A 22,081-nucleotide genomic window follows, 5' to 3' on the forward strand; every position below is an offset into this window, starting at 1 on the left:
CTCAAAAAAACCAACCAACCAACCAAACAAACAAACAAAAAACAAAAAACAAAAACAAAAAAAAGCACAGCAGCACCTATTATACCATGAACTGTTCTCTAAAGAAACTTTTCTTAATTGCTAAAATCTGGCTTCCCCCAAGGAACTGGAGATCTCTTATCAATTTCATGATTCCACAGGATCCAACAGCTTTTTCCATGTGTGTTTACATATGTGTAGCACTGTGCATAAAACTGTACACACATACCTGTTATGTTTCCTTACAAAAGTAATCCTAATCCTCCTTGGAATAAAAGTACAATAATAATAATAATAATAATAATAATAGCAAGTTATAGTAAATGAAACTTTAAGTTCAGAGTCAATGACAAAGCCAAACAGCTTCTTGGAGGGGTTTGTCTTGCTTAAGCTTTATATCCTTAAGGGGGTCAACAAAACACTCAAAACAATCTGGAGAAAGGAGGAAAATAATGTTTAAAGGAGGCTTTCCCTACTCTGGAGTTTTGGATTCTTATCCTGAAAGCTCTAAATATTAATCACTATTAATATCAACCTTTAAAAAGGTTACTAGATACTACAGTTACTATTTAGCTCCAGGACACATTCAACTGTTGCTTGATGCCTCTCAAAGTAAATGAAATCATTAAAACAAAACAAACAAACAAAAAAAAAAACAAAAAACAAAAAAAAAAAAGAAAGAAAGAAAGAATTGGAATCATTTTATTCCTTCAAAGAATACCATTGAGTATGCAAGGTGAGAGTCTGTGGAAAGGGGGCTAATCCCTACAATTCTTTTGTTTGTTTGTTTTGTTTTGTTTTTGGGTTTTTCGAAACAGGGTTTTTCTGTGTAGCCCTGGCTGTCCTGGAACTCACTCTGTAGACCAGGCTGGCCTCGAACTCAGAAATCCAGCTGCCTGTGCCTCCCAAGTGCTGGGATTAAAGGTGTGCGCCACCTCGCCTGGCTACAAATTTTTTTGATAAGGGTGTTTCCACTTTCCTTTTAGACCTTAGTCATGAAAACCTGAAGAACTGAGAATGAGGCACATCAGTCTGTTGTCCTGGACAACTCGCTTATATTTTATTATTATTTCTTAACTATTTTTATTTTTTAAATTATGTGTATGTCTGTGCATTTGAGCACAAGTGCCCAAGGATGAAAGAAGAGCCTCCATATCCTCTGGAACCTGAGTTACAAGCAGCTGTGAACTGCATGACATGGATGCTAGGAACTGAACTAGCATCCTCTTAAAGTATAGAGTATGGGCTTTTAACCTCTGAGCTATCTCTTTATTTCAGAACTATCTTTAATTATAAAGCAGAAATACCACCAAATATTAACGAGTTCATAGGTATCTTACATAAATCTTATTTTGATGGAGAAGTGTTCTTGGATGTAATTAAATTCAGTATGTAGAATATTGTGCGTGTGTCTTACAAATTTCTTGGTGATCAGTCCCAGGGGAAATAAAGGACATAAAGGTATGGTGGTCCTGATCTAAGGCTCTTAACTTTTACTGAGGAGACAAGCAAACCATACATATACCAAAACCAAAATTAGCCACTGAGAGGGCCTGCTTGTCAATATTCACGACAAAGAATCAGGGAGGCTTGAGTTTACAATGTATACTGGGGAAGAGTTCAGACAAACCACTTCTCTGTGGGGCTCCAGTTCCAAGAATGTAGTATGAGAGGATTGAACTAGAGCCTGTTTAGTCTTCTGGAATCTAAAGCCTATAATTTATAATGGAGGCTCCAAGTGCCACAGAAGTTCAGAAGGGGACATACAAGCACATTGATTTTGGGGGAGTTCCAGGGAAAAGCTGGGTTTTGCATTCAGACTTGAAAATTGGAAACAAGTCAGGATATTTGGGCGAATGGGACATTATGGCTGATACAGCAAGAGCAACCTACAAGAAAAACAGGTACTCTAAAGGGTTAATGAAAACAATCTAGCGGGCAGATTGTTTCTGAGTTAAAGATGGGAACGGTCAGACCTCCAAATTTTCGAATGAGGGGAAAAAAAAAAAAAGGAATCCAAGTTTGCTCTGAAGGCAACTGTAACAACCAGAAGTTTCTATGCAAATATAAACAAACTGAAAAGGAAATCCTCTTTTCCTGTTCTTATATTTTCATGAGAAAACATGTTTTACTTTTCAAAAAGGTACAATACTGGAAACACTTTTTTACCTGGAGACCTCCCTGACCACAAAGCAATGTGAGTTCTTTGACCCAGTTTAATCAATAATAAAGCCGACTGCTACATCTCCATCTTTGTTGGTTATTCCTCAGCTGACTTAGAATCAAGATAGGAAGAAGGGTTTGATTTAACACTAACATTACTGACTATCAGCATAAATGAGGCAAGTGCAATGCTTCAGAAAGAGTGGCTGGGTTGCAGTAGTAAGAAGGGCTGAAGGAGAAGAGGCTGAAAGTCTATAAATCAGTGGCCAGGCTCCTGCAGTAATCCAGACAACCAGTGAATCATTTATAACCATCAAGTATTATCCAGGGTTAAAATCAGTAACTGCTCAAATAAAAATAAGTACTTGAGTCAATTTCCAAAAGTAAACCACACACACACACACATACACACATCATAATTATTATTAACTTTTGTTTTTTGAGACAGGGTTTCTCTGTGTAGCTCTGGCTGTCCTGGAATTCACTCTGTAGACCAGGTTAGACTCAAACTCACAGAAATTCACCCACCTCTCCTCTTGAGGGCTGGGATTAAAGGGATGCACCACCACTATTCAGCTAAAGAAAAAAAAATTCAGTATGTTGTCATAACTAAAAACTGGTTGACTGGAATCATTAATTAAGGGAACTGAAATAATTTTACAAAGATAGAAAAGAAAAGAAATCAAAGGTTCAATAGTCCAAAGCCCTCTCTGGGCTACACAGAAGAGTATCATTACAAGTTAATGGCATACAGCCCTAAAGAACAGACAAAACCTGGGTCCATATTTCTAAAGTGATGACCACCCTTAATAAACCTGCCATTCTCCTACCAAGGGACAGTTCTTGGATTTCTAAAGCTCAAGAGTTCACTGTCCTCCATGTTAACAGCCTGCAAAAGGACAAGATCATCTGCAACCCACTCATTTGTTCAGTTTAATTACATCAAAACCACACTCCTTTCATTTAATGCTGTAAGGTCTTTATTAGTCAGAATCTTCATTTTGCCACAACAGTTGATACTCAATTTTGTTTTGTGAAACAACTCCCTATTTTCCTAAAATAGATTTATAATTTATGTTTACATATTATTAACTTGTTTGATATCTTATATAATGTTAATATGAACTTTAAGAAGTCAAAAATGTCAACATAAGAGCCCACCAGAATATGGGTGAATTTAGATAAGTAGCCGGAGGACAGCTTTCCTAGTCACCCCAATTCTCAAGCATTTGCAAGTCACTACAGTTTTCTGTAAGACTAAAATAAGTAACGCTACTACTCTGACTTTCCTTCTTCAAACATTCCTTTACCTAAAAAAAAAAAGTAAGCTCCCCAAAACAACATACAAAGGAAATGATTGGCAGAAGCAAAAATTACTATACCATCCTAACTATGTATTGGAGATCAGAGTATCCTTCCAATGTTAAATGAGAACTAAAGCCTCTAAGATTTTACCTGCCCTTTTTGGCCTTCTAAGGTGGACAGTATTTTATAGCTGCTCTGCCAGCTATACCCCAGCTACATTCAAGTCTCTTGGGTAGATAAAAATGAAATCCCTGTGGGAGTGAATATTATGAAGAACATTTAAACTTGGATTAAGAATTACCCATCTGGTCCTGACACACTATCCTTCTGAAGAGGAAACTAGTCACAAAGCAACTTGAAGTTGCACTTAAAATCCTTTCTAAAACATACCTCCGTGTTCTGACCCGAGGCAGACAGATATGTGATAGCCTCGTTATGCTGTGTTCTCAACATTGACATCAACCTCTAAGACTTCATGGTCTGACAGGAAAGAGAGACAGACACATTGCCTCTATATTTACACTTTAGAAACTTGAGTTCTTTGAGTTAAGACATATACATTCTTTTGTTTATATTTTTCAGAAAGTCTAAATACAATGCTATGCAGAAATAATTTGAAAAAGGCATTACAATTGTATACAAACAACAAATATTAATTTCTCTGTGTGAGGAGTGCAACTGCTACATGTTCTCTCCTTTTACGCACTATATGGTGAGTCTATACCTAGGCCTCTGACCTACACAAGTTCTTCTCTGGCCTCATTTATTCAGCACTGCTTCAGCAGCTATGGAAGTTATGGACTATGCCAGACACTGAACTAGAAAATTAGATCAGAAATGGCCTTGCAACAGAGTGTAGAGCCTGGGAGGAAATTTGGTTCTCTTGTGTACAGAGTTCTGTCTGCTCGTGGCCCTGCCAGACTACCATACCACTGACTCCTGGAGCTATGCCTCCTCTGCTTCTGTACCACTGCTGTCTAAGTGTCCTTGCTTTCCGATCCAGGATGTCCTATGCAATATACTTTAGACAAGTTAACATTTAAACTCTGTTGTTGTTGTTGTTGTTGTAGTTTATTGGAGACAGGGTTTCTCTGTGTAGCCATGACTATCACGTAACTCACTCTGTGACCAGGCTGGCTTCAAACTCTACAGATCAGCTTCCCAAGTGCTGGGACTAAAGGCATGTGTCATTACTGCCTGGCTTCAACTCTTTTAAATACAAATGAATACAAAGAAATTACATGGCCAGGAAGTAAAATAGGGTTCATTTTTGGTTGACTGCTAACAGGACATAAAGAACACAAACACACCATATGAAGAATGCTAAATATTAGGAACACAGACTAAAAAGGACCACTAGAATCTGAAGGTTAGCAATTCTTGGAATTTCCTAAAAGCAAAGTGTTTTTGAAGTGTGATTTTGGAAATCAGAATTAGAAAATAATTAGAAATTAGATAACACCACCTGCCATTCATGACAGAAGTTATATAAATAAGGTACACAGCAGAGGTCAAGTCAAGTCAGGCAAGGGCAAGGAGGGAAGCACACACCTGGCCTTCTTGGACTTTGTCCTGGATCCATAATCAGTGCAGCTCCTCTTCTCTTTACCTTCCTTGGTACCGGAGGCCTCCCGGGGCTTCCGGGGCTTCTTAACACCATCTTTCTGCTTTGTCTCCTTGGGCTCCTTGGCTCTCTTCGGCTCCTTGGCCCTTCTGGGTTCTTTTGGCTCTTTAGGTTCTCGTTTCCTCTTTGGCTTAGGCTCTCTGTCCTTGCTTCCCTTTGTTCCCTCTTGCTCCCCTGGCTCCTTTTTCTTCCGTTTCTTCTTTACTCCAGTACCTCGGCCTCCACTATCCTCCATCCCATTATGGGATGTCAATTTCCTAGAAAAAAGGGTGTCAGCTTCCTCTTCAGTAGTATAGAGGTCCTTATGGGGCAGACAATGATTGGCAGCTTCTTCGATGTTCTCTCCCTGATCAGGGCTACAATCGAATGGTGACGGAGATTTGTAGTCAAAGTTAACAGAGGCATCCGACATTGGGGAGTGATTCAAAGCTCTTAACTTGGACAACTGTGAAAGAGAAAGCAAGCACATTACTCCCTCCCTGCCCCACTCAAAGTGTGCCATTAGGTTTGAAGACATAGATTTAGCCAGTAAGGAGTGGGTATCTGAGTTGCTACTAAGTGTTAGTTCCAGTACACTAGGCCTTGGGATACAGTAGCAAGCAGGACACAACCATCTGTGGCCTTATGCCCCAGTAGCATGGTGCTGATAATATGTCACAAGTTAGCACATGAGCTGGTAAGATGGCTTACAGGCAAAGATGTTCCTGTTCAACTTAGGATCCATGTTCAATCCCCAGAATACTTGTAAAGGTGAAAAGACTTTGTAAAAGGTGAAAACAAATTGCCCTGCAACCTCCGCACACGCACCATGGCATGCACACCTACACAAACATCACACACACAAATTCTTATTTTAGTACAGAATTAGTATATAAAAATCAGGTCAAAGCACAACTTGTGGAAATACGGATCCTGGTTACTGAACTCAGACTGTCAGTGTTGGTAGTTCGCTTTTGATAATAAGTAAAAGTAGGCCTGTTCAGCATGCCATTGAATGCTACTTGACTCAGTCCCAAATACCTTTGGCCTGAAACTTTCCTGTGACAGATGCCAGAAGTGTGTTCCCAAAAAGGGAACTTCAAAGCCATTTCTGAGTACAATCAAATATAAGCAGTCTCTCAGTGAACAATTCTAAGAAAACGATTCTTTAGAGGTGGAATTTTCATCTCATACTTTCAGTCTGGTAATCCAAAAAGTACCTACCATTTCATTAAGTGAGGTAAGTTGGCAATGGATGGATAATGAGGAGGGTGCTAGCTCCAGGGACAGCATTCATTCCTTAATCTAGAACAAAGAACGGCCTAGGGGAGCCCAGGAGAGCCAGCTTTCCAGGAAGATGGTAAAACTGCATTCTGGTGATAGTTTAGAAACAGCACCATTGGCAAGTGCTTGCTCTCCTATTAAAAGGCCTGGCAAGTTATAAACCACAAATACTTGCCCAGGTGGTGTGGCTTCCCTCCAGTGTGCTGGTTCCCCAAGCTGTACCCACACTTCTTGGCCCACGCTGGGAAACATTGCAAATTCGGCCTTATGTCACCCTGTCTGCTTTTCCTGGTGCCCTTTCTCAGTCTGAGGCTCACAGCATAGCACTTGAGATTACTGGGGGAAAACACCAAAGAAAGATAAGGTTTTTCTTTTGAATCTTTACATTAAGTGAAGTTCTGCTAACAAACTAATCTAAATCCTGTGGGCAACAGCTGTTCTTACAAGACTCAGTGCTTTAAGAAAGGAAGATGCTATGTGCTCATCCTAGGAGTATTAATGAAGTCCATGCCCTAGACACCTGGACCTCAGAGATCAAGTTTTCTTAGTGTGCAACAGCAGACGCCTCTCAAAAAACAAAAATCACACTCTGACCCCACAGCTCTCTGAACTGCTCTTCCCGATCCATCACCTTTGTGTCTTCTCAAGGATGGAAAATGACAGCTATGCCTATTCAGTATTTGTTCATGGAAGCGAGGTTCTCCCAAAGTCACCAGGTCTATATTATCTCCAGATTATAGCTCCAAGTTTTAGTATTACATTTTTAAACTGGATTATTAATTGATCGAGATTACTAAAGTACTTACTATTTGTATATCAAATTTCATGTCTGTCATACTTTATACTTCTTAGTATCAAACAAGGAGATTAAAAAAAGGATCAGCATAGGTCTGTTTTCAGTGAGGCTGTGTCCCCTTAAGTTATTTTCAACTCTTAAAAAGCTGGGCTCTAATAATTACAACTCACACCTTGTTTTGCAAGCTAACATTTGCCTTCCTACTATTGTTTGGTAATCTTAGTCATTAAACTCTACACACTTCTTAGAGGCAGTTTAGTTATTTTCATCAACATAAGACTCACCCTTTCTGGTTAATAAGAAGCATGATTATTTATTGCTAAATTTTGATTAACTTGTAAAAAAATCTATCATCTCATTTTAATTTTCATTGATAAAATTCTGAACAAAGAAATGAGAAAATTTAAAGATCAGAATGGATTTATCTTCATAGAAGTAGAAAAATTAGTAGACGGAACGAGATATTTTTTTAAAGAATGGATGTTTTTAAAACAGATTTTCCCCTCCCCCTTGCTTCTTTCTCCAATGCTTGGGATTATCCAAGCCAAGCATGTGCTCTACCTCTGAGCTAGATCCCAAACCTACTATTCTGTGTTGCTTCTAACATTTCAGAATCATGGTTAAATTAAGCTTAATTGCTATTCACACTGTTACATACTAAAGATTGTCTTGCTTTGACATACCAAATACTAAGTATTTAACTACCTCATTTAATCTTTTTCTACATGGTGAAAAATGAGGCTGAACTTGCTCCGAGATCCTAAGTGGCCCAGTGGGAATTTCAATCTCATTCTATGAAAACTGAAGTCCTTTCTTTCTTTCTATCCACCCCTAAACTGTATGACTACAAAGTGTTTTGGTTCCAATATTCATTTCCAGTTCATGCTCTGCAATTTCTTACATGTGACCCAACACCAAATACTGACAAAAGGAACAGGATCAGTTCCTCCCATTTATTCAACCTGACCCCAATACTGCTAACAGTAATTTTCAAGTAAAGTTCCCAATCTGCAGCAAGGTACCGTAGGGTAACTCTATAGTCCCAGCACTCAGGAGGCTGATATGCACTGACTACATAGCAAACCTGTACTTCTTTATCAAGACTAACTCAAATGCAGACAGACACAAACAAACAAACCCCAAACAGACGCCTCTCAAAAAACAAAAATCACACTCCGCTATTACCAAAGTTTAAATAAACCCCGTAACTAAAGCTACATAATACCTTACCTTACAGAATGTTCAAAAATAAAATGGCAATTACCTTAAGAACTGTAAGACTGTCTGCATATCATAAATAACAACAATTCTGAGGTTTTGGGGTGTATTCTACAATGTCGTTAAACGATCCTTTTTTGATGGATGGATGTTGCGGGCTACCCACTTTGTACTCCTGGCCAGTGAAACAAGAGCACCTGCCCAGTAGCTATCTCAGATCCTCGAACAGAACACACATACACACACACACACACACACACACACACACACACACACACACACACACGGGGAAAATACTTTTAGCAAACTAAATTTTCAAAAATGATTAATATATAAACTATAGAGAACTGGTCACATAACTCAGAAAAATATAAAGAGCTGTTCTGAGAGGAAGCATTTCTACCAGGCTAATTTTAATGCTCTGATTCAGTTCAATTACATTGCTCCTATATGGACGTGACTGAAGCAGAAGGGAAACCCCATGCACTAGTCACTCAGAGCTCTGTTATTCTGTGGAGAATAAAGAGCAGAAGCAATAGGCAATTGTCCGAGGTTAAATGTGAGCCACAGCCTATCCTCTTTAGCAATAGACACAGCACTTAAAAGAAATAGGATCACTTACCTGCTTCTCTTTCTTCTGTATTTTCATTTTCATCAATTAAAGGAAGGTATTTATTTCTATAAAACATAGAAAGGCCAAGTTTATAATAAGTCCCACACAAAACATTTAGATTTTCTCCAGATTAATTGTCCAACTATGCCCAGTCCTCTAAGTCTACACGTAACTCTCACCAGACTCAATTTATTGTTCCAGATGGGATGAAGTAAAAGAGAAATACTGTCTTTACAGATCAGGTAATTTATAAAAGAGGCTGGCATATCAAAGTCAGGTAACTAAAACCAGAAATAAAAACAAATGGCATAACTGTATCCATGGAAATGAGGAGAAAGAGTACAAATAGATAAGCTTCATCCTTGTGGGGGAAAACCCATCAATACATTAAGTTTATCACAGGCAAATCGATTAAAATAATAGAAACACAGGCAATAAAAAAAGATAGCGCGATGGTTAGTGACTTTGCCTCCTTGACCCTGGTGGGGAGCACACTCTTCTGCCCCCATGTTTTCTTAAGTTGCTGAGTGCTTTAAAACCATGGAAATACAATACTTGGTAAGTTACAGTGCTTCATGATTTGTTTAAAGGACTGATTTTATTCTACTCAGGTCTTAACCCATCATCTGAAGCACAATGGCCTCTCTGATACAATGTTTCCTTAGTATGGCTTGTGAGAACCTCAAGAATCCAGCAACTGGTTTTCTGGGCCAGGAAAGAACTGGGTCTAGAGAACCCTGTTTGGAGCCTGCTTGCATCACTAACTACAAATACTACTTATAGATCTTATATTCCCCACATACAAAAAGTGGAGGGAATCACAGAATTCCCGCTTCTGGCTCTAGGCTAGAGTTAGAAATTGCCTAACATGTTAGCAGAGGCATACAATCACATCAGCATTAATCACATCTATATGAATGAGGTGCGGGCATTAATAGACTTTTAAAATTAAAGAGAGTTAAGTATCTGAGATGTGGATATGTGTTCCTTGGCTCGACTTACTTATATTCATAAATCCTAACATCACTTTATAGCTCATATATATATGTATATATATATGTATATATACATATACATATATATTTATATACACACACACATATATATATACATACACAATTTACAACAATTGTTTTTTAAAATTAAAAGTAGTCTTTGAAGTACAGTTTCTTTTTTTTTTTTTAAAAGACTTATTTATTATATGTAAGTACACTGTAGCTGTCTTCAGACACACCAGAAGAGGGCATCAGATCTCATTACAGATGGTTGGGAGCCACCATGTGGTTGCTGGGATTTGAACTCAGGACTTCTGGAAGAACAGTCAGTGTTCTTAACCCCTGAGCCATCTCTCCAGCCCTGAAGTACAGTTTCTTAAGCTGTGGGCCATGATGACAACATATATGGTTACATATATGAATGTGGAGATCAAAAAAAAAAAAAAATTGGCAACAGTAAAAGGTTTTGGTTAAAAAATGTCAACTACCAAAAATTAGAATCAAATGTATAATGAAGCAAGATTTCCTGGCAGTATTTGCCTGCTGTGTCACAGGACTTCACTGCAGCCTTGGTTTGGAACACACATTTGTTCTCTGCACTGTACACACCAGTGCACGACTAATGAACTATGACGCTAATAAACACAGCTATGATGTCACAGAGCTTTCACTACTATACCAAGTTTTCTTCTTCTATCAAAACACAATGGCTTTAGTATAGAAAACTAAAACTTTTAGTATTTTCCTATTATTATTCCCCAGCATATAAATATCAAATTAGTTTATCTTTGGATTGTTTTACTTTAAAATTTGGTTTTAAAAAAATCGCTGCTTGAGTTTCTGACATGAGTTTCATAAAAAAGTGATTCAGTAAATTTTGGCTTGTGATAAGGACGAAATTTCCAATTATTTCTGAAATGGCCCTAAACATTTCTGTCACGATGTACTATGCATTTATGTGAATCAGCACTCTCAGCAATGACCATTATAAAAATCAAAATACTGGTCAAGGACTAGAGTGATGGCTTAATGGATGAAGGGCTTGCTGCGCAAACACTATGATCTGAGTCTGAATCCCCAGACCTGTGAAAGCTGGGTGTAGTAGCATGAACTGACAGGATGAGAGGCAGAGAAAGGAGAATCCTCAGAAGTTCATGAGCAGACAGCCTGGGTACTGGAGCATAGTAACAAACAAAAACCAGAGACACTGCATAGGCACATACATGCATACATACAAATATACATATAGACAAACAAACAAAAAGTGACTATGAATAGACAGAACAACCAACCAAAAAGAATGTGGCCTCAAACAAGATGGAAGGAAGGGACTAGCATAGAAATTTGTCCTCTGGCACAAGTATGTATACACACACACATACACATACACACACACACACACACACACACACACACACACGTGCATACACAGAAACAGATATACAGACAAAAAAAAAATCACCTTTGAAAAATACCTAAGATGCTCTATGTCTTTCAATCTCACACACTGAGTCAGAATTTAATTCTTTATGTAAAAATACATGAATACAATCATTCATTTCACTGGTACACAGATTTGCTTTCTATCTTTATAAAAGGTAAAGTATGTATATCAAAAGTTGTTCTAAAATAAATTCCTTATGATTTACTATCAGTAAAGTTGACTTATGCACATTTTATATACATATTTCTGGAGTCACAAGTGGACAAAGTTTAAGAAAATCTGCCAATGGCTTATACACCAGGGTGCTGCTATTTTCCACAGCCAATGAGGTAACAAGCTAGAAAGCAGGCAGTGCAGGGAAGCAGGCCACTGGCCCATCACTAGGACAAATGCTTCTAAGAGTAGGTGAGAGTCAGCACTGAGTGGTTCACAGAGTCACACCAAGACAACCGTCAATCCCAGAGAAGAGAAACAGCCCCCAATCACAGCAAGTAAACTTAAAAAGAACATTCTTCTGAGTTTCATTATAGCTCTGGGAAAATTGTGTTAATATTCTTCCCTTTAATTTCAACTTCAAACTATCAGACTCAGAAAAATCGTAATTCTCAACCACCACTAACTACCACATATTTCTAGAGCATCCAGAAAACTCTATATTCTCACCTTATCTCACAAACTACCACAAATTCTGAAGTTAACTTTTAAAATTAATTTCATTTAATAAAAAAAGGAATTATCAATCTAGACATATTTACCAACATTTCTGCTCATTAAAATGAAATCATTAAAAATATACAGACATTCTACCAGCACTAGTAAATTACATTTAATATATAAAGAACTGATCCAAGAAAAAATAGATACCAAACCAAACCAAATATGATCACCGACAAAAAAAAAAAAACAAAAACAAAAACAAAATCACAAAATATTCCATATTTTACATTTGGTGCCGCAAACTAACATGGTCAAATAAGCAAGGAATGTGCAAAAACAGGCCCTATTTTCCACACTAACAGGCAAGTGGCACTTTCTTTTCAAGCTTTCCTAAAACCACTCAAACAAGGTGCCACTAGATCTCTAAACTGCCCAACCCCTTCTCACTCACCAGCTCCACTTTAAGGAATGCATCACAAAGAAATGAGCCAGGAAGGAAGGTGCATGAGCAGCAGAGGACACTGTGGGATGAGGGGGTGGGATGAAGGAAGACACTTGCCACTGCACAGGTTCTTGGGCTTCTGTCAAGAGCACAGGTCAGCGAAGGCATAGTAACACAGGCTAGGAAGGCTGGGAAGAGGCACAAATGTTTCCCTCACCTATACTCTGAAACTCAAGGCAGTGTAGATCATGTGACTCTACAAGTGTGATGGTTATTCTTGGTTGTCAACTCGACTACAATAAAATTAACTAAAAGTCAAATGGCCAGGCACATCTGTGGGAGATTTTTTTCGTAAACAATGTGAAATAGGAAGACTCACTTCTGATATGGTTCTCTGAGGTAGGAAGATCCACCTTTAATCCGGGTCACACCTTCTGCTGACCATGGAAGAAGGAAGCTTTCCTTCTTTCTGCCTGCTTGCTCTCTCTCTCTCACACACACTGGGAGCCTACTTTTCCAGGACTCCATCCGGTGTATACTGAAGACCATGTGAGACATCCAGCCTCATGAACTGAGCAACTACTGGATTCTCAGACCTTCTGTACACAAATATATATATAAATCCCACATACAAATATAAATGAGCGATTCATTCTAAAGGTTCTGTTACTTTAAAGAACCCTGACTAATAAAGGATTAACTGTTCCAGTTCACTGAAAAGAACCCTGGGAAAGCTTAAAATCATTGCTGTTAGTTTATTTCTAGATGCCCTATAGGTTGCCACAAACCTGCATGCTACCACCCCACAAAATAACAGAAATTAATAACATCAGTAAGTGCTGATAGACACTTCAAAACATTGTACAGTTCCTAAGCACCTTACAATCTATAAACATCCTCTTTGAAACTACCCCTACTGTTTAAAAGGCTTTCTGATGACAAATTAAAACACAAAACAAACACACAGAAACTCTAGAGCTCATCTTTCTGTAAAGCTGCATGCCATGTACCAGGAATGGTTTGTGCTTCTGCACACAGAAAAGTTTTTATAGCCTCTGCTGCTGTGTCACCAGCACTCAGAAGTTGTGATTAGATCGTGACTCAGTGAAGAACAAATCAAATAGTAATTTCAGAATCTCAACACTTAATTAAACAACATAACTTCTACATGTCAGAACACTCATTCAGTCACACAGCACCATAGTTTAAGAACCTGGATTTTGGTCACAATGAGGACCCAGCATTTAAGACCCCTCAGCTACTTCAGCTTCCACTTCTACCTGTGATCATTAGTGTTGTCAACTGTTGGCAGAATTTAGATCACCTGGGAAGTGGGCTTCTGGGCACGCCTGTGAGGAATGAATGACCTTAATACATTAACTGATGTAGGAAGAGCCATCTGAACTGTGGGTGGCCCCATTCCTTGGGCAGGGGACCCTGGACTGCAGAACATAAAGTGAGCACTAGCTTGTGTTCATCCTGCTGTCCTGACTTGTGGATGATGTGTTACCAGCAGCCTTCAAGCTCCTGCTGCTTTCATTTCCCTGGGTGAAACAGGATGTACATTCAACTGTCAGCCAGAATAAAAAAGAACTAAGACATCACGTTTTTGCCCTTGAGACACAAATTGGACAAAGGTACTTATATCACACTGGGTGTGAAGCAAATTATAGATGTTATTAAATATCAAGAATTTGAAGTGCCAAAAATCTGAGTTCAAATCCAATGTCTGGGAGTGATTAAGTATGGAAGACCCCTTCCAGAGGTTTCACAGATTGTCAAATGGTGACACCTGCCCCAGAGGGATTAGGAGAATTAAAGAGGATGGCAATCTATGGCATCTGTTACACAGTGAATAAAAACTCTATGGCAGCTGTAAGTGCTGACAACCCTTAAGGTCAGATAAGGTGGCAGTGCTCCTGAGGACTAGTCCCTGGAAGTCCACCCCTGACAAAGGTAACAGAGAGAGTCTCCAGGAGAAGGTATTTTGAAGCAGGTCAGAGAGAAAGGTAAAGGACCAAAGTATAATGACCATGGTAGAGGCCCTTGGTCTTGCGAAGATCATATGCCCCAGTACAGAGGAATGCCAGGGCCAGGAAGCAGGAGTGGGTGGGTTGGGGTCAGGGTGGGAGGAGGGTATAGGGGACTTTCGGGATAGCATTTGAAATGTAAATGAAGAAAATATCTAATGAAAAATGAAAAAAATACATTTTGAAAAAAATTAAAGTTTCAACATGCCTTTGGGAGTAATATGGATCACAGACATAAAGGTAGAGACCCTTAAATGCAGAGCAGAGTCCTGCACAAGCAACATGTCATGTAGTCCACATCTATTAAATTTGCATAATTTTCCATCCCAAATCCAATAATACCACATAGGACCTGGTCATCCAACATCCTTCCTTATATGGCATCTGAGCCTGGGTAATGTTCTCTGCCTTCCCCGAATCCCATCATTGTCTCAGTAACCCCTCACCTCTGGGAAACATCTGAATGAGTGGTATGTTTCTAAGATGTTCGTGTCCAAAAATGTTCCTCTTGGTATTTCATTGGCTAGGGAACCACGAGTTGGAGGGTGGTCTCCTTGGATTTTCAGAGCATCGCTCCACTGTCCTACTCCTCCTACCACTTCTGTTAAGATCTAAGCTGTCCTCACTCCTAGTCATTTACAGGAGGCATCTCTTCCCTCTTCAATGCCTTCAGAAGCATTTTTTTTTCACAATAATATGCCTTGAGACTATTTTTCCTACAATGTTGGTGCATTCTTTTACAATCTAGGTCCTTTCTATTAGAAAGATCTTGTATTATTTCTTCCTAATCCCCTCCCTACTATTCTCTTTTTATAGACAGCCTGCTCTGTATATGAGCGGTTGGCCTTCCAATTCCAAGGCACCAATTTGTTTTCATTTATATTCATTATTATATTCCTCTCCCTTGAGCCTTGCTTTATTTCTGGAAATTTTCTTCAATTTTATAATTTTTCTTTAGTAGCTGATTTTTAAACATTCAGTAATACATTTTGTGCCACCTAACCAACAGTAAAAGGGTGCTCAGATGACAAGCAGTCACTCTTTTCTTTCAAAGATAGCCATACGATCTAGTGAACATGTTTTGTCAACTATAATATATCCAAACTGATGGGAAGAAAGGCTTTTCTGCTTTAATGGTTTCCTTATACTTGATCTATGAGCGAGAAGTCCTGTTTTGTATTAAAGGTAGCTCAGTTCCAAATATACTGAAGGGCTTGAACACAATCTGTGAATATACAATACTGGGATTAACTGTCTTGTACATATTATACAAATATTCTACCATTGAGGGACATCCAATCCCTTGAGTATAGAGCCTCAGTATGCAGTCTAGGCTGAACCATAACTCCCACCACACTGGGCCTTCAAGTTCCCTTGATGGGAACGGACATCGGGTATTTTATAAGCTCTATCATTAGCTCCACCTATTAGAATGTATGATTTGTATATTAGACCTTCTTGTGCATAACTGAGGCAGATCATTGATGTTCTTTACTACCTGCCAGAGATAAGTTAAACGCCTGACGAGAGTCAACACCTGAAGGACTAAAAGCTGAGCACCAGGGAAAACCCATCTGTTCTCACTGCTGTTACAGGGGTTTAGTAAATCAATAAAAACATTAATGTCATACATGGATTTATCACAAGTGAATTAAGGAGGAGATATCACTGAATGAGAAACTTCTGAGGCTTAAACTAAAAACCTACCTCTTCTATGTATTAGTCACGTGTGAGGAACCATTAGTGCTATCCCCATTTCCAAACTGCAACAGCCCTTGAGGAAAAAATATATTATCATCACCAACATTAACTTAAAAGTCCACTTTTAAGGGCTGGAGAGAGAGCTGAGCAGTTAAGAGTACTCATTGTGCTTATAGAGGATCCAAGTTCAGTTCCCAAGTACCCTCACTGGGTGACTAAAATCGCCTTTGACTCCAACTCCAGGGAAATACACTGCAGAAACCTACACTCCTGTGCACATAGCAAACATAGACATGCATACATACAAATAATTAAAATAAATCTTAAAAAAAGTATTCAAAACATTCCATGTTTAGAATAACAGCTTTGCTCTCCTGCAGGAAGGCAATGTAAGCACAGAGTCACGATTTTAATCCTTGTCCATGAGAAGAAATAAGCGGCAATAAAGACAGAAACAGGGCTGACAAGGTTACCTGGAAACTCTTGTCACTGGACTAATGTACTAGATAAAAGGCAGACCAACTGTGATTACAGGGTTTTTCTAATTAGATCAATGTCCTCAGACTTTTTAATTACTACTGACTTTATCCAATGTCTTCTCTTACTAGAATTCTTTTCTATAATCTTGATGTGACCCAAGTGTATAGAAATTTTTCAGAAATGTCAGACAACACAGTACATAGAAACATTTCAGTAATGTTACATTCATATAATCTGAACTAAATGCAGCATACCTGTGTACACATAGCCAAATGTTTGTTTGTTTATTTATTTTTTATTTTTGGTTTTTCGAGACAGGGTTTCTCTATATAGCCCTGGCTGTCCTGGAACTCACTCTGTAGACCAGGCTGGCCTCGAACTCAGAAATCCGCCTGCCTCTGCCTCCCGAGTACTGGGAGTAAAGGTGTATGCCACCACACCCGGCTTTATTTTTATTTTTTATTACGTGTATGGCTATGCACATGTGAATGCAGGTGCCCACAGAGGTCAGAGGAGGCTTCAGATCCATTGGAGCTGGAGTTACAGATTCTGAAACCCCAGATATCACTACTATAGGCAGCAGCAGCTCAGTTCCTTCCTGAGCTATCAAAAGTCGCATCAGGGCCTTTGCTTCCTTCCTGTCTTCATACCCTATGCTATCATGTTAACCGGTAACAACCAGGAATGAACATGTTTGTCCACAGAACTGAAGAAAACAGTTCACTGATAGTTAAGCCCACTCAATAGTCAAAGTTCTGAAAATTCATGTGATAATCCCACATGGAAAGACAAAGGGTTTCACAAATATCACTCTACAGTCAGTCTCAGAAGGACCCACCAAATAAGACATGGTATCTTGCCTCCTAACACTTTAATGCCATCAGTAGAACAGTAACATCTACAGATTTGGGAGTGAAGTTACCTAAGTTCTGAATACAAATGCTACATAATTTGGGCTGCTTATCAAATTTTCTTGGTTCTATTTCAATTATAGAATTTGTATAAAAAATGGTATCAGACTATGACATAGATTTTTAAAAAGTTATTCTATTACATCAAAATAAGTCAACTAAGCTGGGCGTGGTGGCGTACGCCTTTAATCCCAGCACTGGGGAGGCAGAGGCAGGCGGATTTCTGAGTTCATGGCCAGCCTGGTCTACAGAGTGAGTTCCCAGACAGCCAGGACTACACAGAGAAACCCTGTCTCAAAAACCAAAAAAAAAAAAAAAAAAAAAAGTCACCTACACAAAGTAACTTAAAATGATTTAGGGTATTTTCTCTTTGTGTTTACCATGAAAGCATAAAAATATAAACATTGATGCAAAAAATACTAAATAAAATATTTGAAAACTGAATAGAAGAACACATAAAAAGATCATCTTCCATGATCAAGTAGGCTTCATCCCCAAGATGCAGGGATGGTTCAACATATAAAAATCATTCAATGTAATCCACCATATAAACAAACTGAAAGAAAAAAGCCCACATGCTCATCTTATAAGATGCTGAAAGAGCCTTTAACAAAATCCAACATCCCTTCACGAAAAAAAGTACTGGAAAGATTAAGAATACAAGGGTCATAGCTAAATATAGTAAAGACAAGCCTATAACCAACATCAAATTAAATGAAGAGAAACTCAAAGCAATTCCACTAAAATGAGGAACAAGACAAAGCTGCCCATTTTTCTATCTCTATTCAAAATAGTCCTTCAAGTTCTAGCTAGAGCAATAAGACAACTAACAGAGATCAAGGGGACACAAATAGGAATGGAGGAAGTCTAAGTATCGCTATTTGCAGATGATATAATAGTATACATTGGCAACCCCAAAGATTCTACCAGGGAACTCCTACAGCTGATAAACAACTTTCAGCAAAGTAGCTGGATACAAGACCAACACACACACAAACAAAAAATCAGCAGACCTCCTATTTACAAATGACAAACAAGTTAAGAAGCAATCAGGGAAACAGCACCATTCACAACAGCCACCAATAATACAGAATGCCTTGGGGGTAACAATAACCAAGCAGGTGAAAGAAAGACTTGTATGATAAAAACTTCCAGTTCTTTTCTTTGAAGGAACTTTGAAGATACCAGAAGACGGTTAGATCTCTCATGCTTATGGATCAATAGTATTAATATAGTAAAAATGGCCACCCTATCAAACACAATCTACAGATTCAATACAATCCTCATCAAAATTCCAACACAATTCCTTATAGACTTTGAAAAAACAGCACTTAACTTCAAAAAAAAAAAAAAAGTATAGCTAGAACAATTCTGTGCAATAAAAGAACTTCCAGAGGTATTACTGATCTCAAGATACAGAGCTATAGCTATAGAGCTGTAGTAATAAAAACCAGCATGGTATTGGCATAAAAACAACCTGTTGATCAATGAAATCAAATCGAAGACCCAGATGTAAATCCACACATCTATGAACACCTAATTCTTGATAAAGCCAGACCCAGACAAGAGAAAAAAAAAGAAAGCATCTTCAGTAAATGCTACTGTTCTAACTGGATGTCTGCATGTAGAAGAATACAAATAGACCCACATCTGTTACCCTGCACAAAACTCAAGTCCAAGTGGATCAAAGACCTCAGCATAAAACCAGAAACACTAAATCTGATAGAATAGAAAGTGAGGAATAATCTTGAATACATTGTCATAAAAGACAACTTCCTAAACAGAATATCAATAGCACAGTCACTAAAGATCAATAAATTAATAAATTAATAAATGGGACCTCATAAAACTGAAAAGCTTCTGTAAAGCAAAGGACATTGTCAATGGGACAAAAGGCAGCCCACAGAATGCAAAAAGATCTTCAACTAGCTCCCCATCAGACAGAGAACTAATATCCAAAATATATAGAGAACTCAAGAAACTAGACATCAACAAACTAACTCAACGTATGGAAGTAAAAAAAAAAAAATATCATCCTGAGTGAGATAATCCAGACTCAAAAAGACAAACAGGGTATGTATATAAGTGAATATTAGCTATAAAGTAAAAGATAATCATGCTGTAGTAAACAGACCTAGAGTAACAAAATAACAAGGGGGAATGCAAGGATCTCCTTGGGAAGGGAAAACAAGAGTATTTCTTGGGAGTACTGGGGGTAGGTGGAATTGGGAACAGGTGAGGGTGGAAGTGAGGGAGAAAATACTAAGAGAAACTACTGGAAATGGATGGCATTTTGAGGGTAATGTGGAAACCTAGTTCAATGGAAACTCGATGGAATAACCCTAGCAAAGACTCCTAGTAATGGGGAACATGGAGCCTGAATTGGCCATCTTCTGTAACCAGGCAAGACCTCAAGTAGAGGGACTGGGACACTAACCCAGTCACAGAACTTTTGAACCTACAGTTTGTCCTGCCTGCAGAGTGTTCTGGGACTGAAGCCTAGCAAAATAGTCATCAATGAGACAAGAGACTTAATCCAACAATTGATGGGAGCAGATGTAGAGTACCACAGCCAAACATTAGACGGAACTCGGAAGAGTCTTACAGACGTGTAGGAGGAGGGATTAGAGAAACTAGAGTGGTCAGGGACACAACAGGACTGACTGGGAGGGACTCACAGAGATCAATCAGGGAGCCTGTAGGGGCCTGACTAATTCCTCTGCGTGCATGTTATGGATGAGTAGCTTGGTGTTCTTAGGGGAATTCTAAAGTGGGATGTGGGGCCGTCCCTGACTCTTTTGCCTACTTGTAGAACCCTTTTCCTACTACGTTGCCTTGTCTAGTCCTGATATGCCTGGTCTTACTGTTGCTTGTTATGCCATATTTGGTTGATGTCCCTTGGAGGCCTGTTCTTATCTGAGGAGACACAGAGGGGAGTAGATCTGGATGAGAGGGGAAGGAAAGAAGGAAGACTGGGGGCGGTGGGAGTGGTTGGGATGTAATATATGAGAGAAATAGAAAGTAACATTAGGATATGTGGCAAAAAGAATTGTAGCAGAGGATGGTTCACTATGGCTAGAGGAAACAGAAGACAATTAGGACAGCTTGAAATAACTACGGTATCAGAGGACATAGAACACACCTCAGCCAATCTAGATGGATCTGTCCAATAACATTACACAATGAAGAATATTTTATATAAATTCATGTGATAGCTAAGCATGGGTAAAGACTTGAGGGGGGCTGGTGAGATGGCTCAGTGGGTAAGAGCACCCGACTGCTCTTCCAAAGGTGCAGAGTTCAAATCCCAGCAACCACATGGTGGCTCACAACCATCCTTAACGAGATCTGACTCCCTCTTCTGGGGTGTCTGAGGACAGCTACAGTGTACTTACATATAATAAATAAATAAATAAATAAATCTTAAAAAAAAAAAAGACTTGAGAGATACAACTATAATTCTGTTCATTTAAATTCATAAAGGCTTCCATTATAATTTTGAATTTTTCAATTGTTGTTACAGAACAATTTCTGGTAAGAAAATCTAACTAGAAGTGATCCAAGACAACGGGGAACCACACGAGTGAGTTTGCAGCAATCATAACTAGCCTGGGGACTTCTCAGTTAGAGACTGGGTTTTTCCTATTTCTACAACTGTCCTATATTAAAGTATAATTTCTAAAAACTCAATGTTTTCCCAAGGTGTCTTTGCTTAAAGAGTATAGATTCTGAATCTGACACAAATTTCCTCATCTTCAAAGGTGAAACCCTGATATTTGTACACTGTCACATCTTTTATCAAATCCTGAAGGATTCCAGACATTTCAGTCTCCTGTAAGCTGTTTAACCTTGGGCTTGGGGGCTCAGAACTGCTGTTGCAGATGATGAGAACAGTTCTCAATTCTCTCACTTTCAATTTCTCAAAACCTCTAAGTTCTGAGTCGAGAGGCAAACTCTTACAGAGCCAAGCAGGGTGGTGCAAGCCTATGATCCCAGAAAAAGCAGAAGAATATCATGGATTCCAGGACAGTCTGGACTATACAGTGAGACATCCACCTCACCCAAAATAAAGTTCTGCCAGAAACAAGTAAGCTTTGGCAGGAGGGTGAGAGAGCAGCTAAACAGAACCCTCCTCCCTAGTAGGAAGTTTAAAAAACAAAAATTTGTTTCTCCAAATCTAAAATCAGAAACTATAGGCAATATGACAAAACTTTAGAAGACACTGCCTCTTTAGGTATACCTAAGCCAACCCACTCAAATCTACTAATTCCATCCCTATTATATGTAAGTCACTTAATATGCAACTATACATATACATAATAATACATATTAGTATGGTTGGTCACTCATTTTAAATTCATAGTATACCTGCAAACAAAATATTATTAGAACTACTGACATCTAACACCCAAATACTTACT

General features: G+C 38.7%; 1 protein-coding gene across 2 annotated transcripts in view; it reads right to left on the bottom strand.

Annotated features, from left to right (window-relative positions):
• Positions 1-9,068, bottom strand: part of Chd6 (chromodomain helicase DNA binding protein 6) — a 112,143-nt gene extending 103,075 nt beyond the window's left edge. Inside the window, exons 1-2 of one of the 2 annotated variants that reach the window (XM_029536310.1) lie at positions 9,010-9,068; positions 5,038-5,555 (exon numbers count right to left, since the gene is read on the bottom strand). In XM_029536310.1, the coding sequence (XP_029392170.1) occupies positions 5,038-5,555; positions 9,010-9,042 (551 nt within the window). In that variant the 5' untranslated portion in view covers positions 9,043-9,068. The remainder of the gene's footprint in view (positions 1-5,037; positions 5,556-9,009) is intronic. The other variant, XM_029536311.1, reaches the window with a different exon arrangement.
• Positions 9,069-22,081: the final 13,013 nt, after the last annotated feature.

Source organism: Mus pahari, chromosome 3, assembly GCF_900095145.1.
Source record: "Mus pahari chromosome 3, PAHARI_EIJ_v1.1, whole genome shotgun sequence".
NCBI classification, from domain to species: domain Eukaryota; kingdom Metazoa; phylum Chordata; class Mammalia; order Rodentia; family Muridae; genus Mus; species Mus pahari.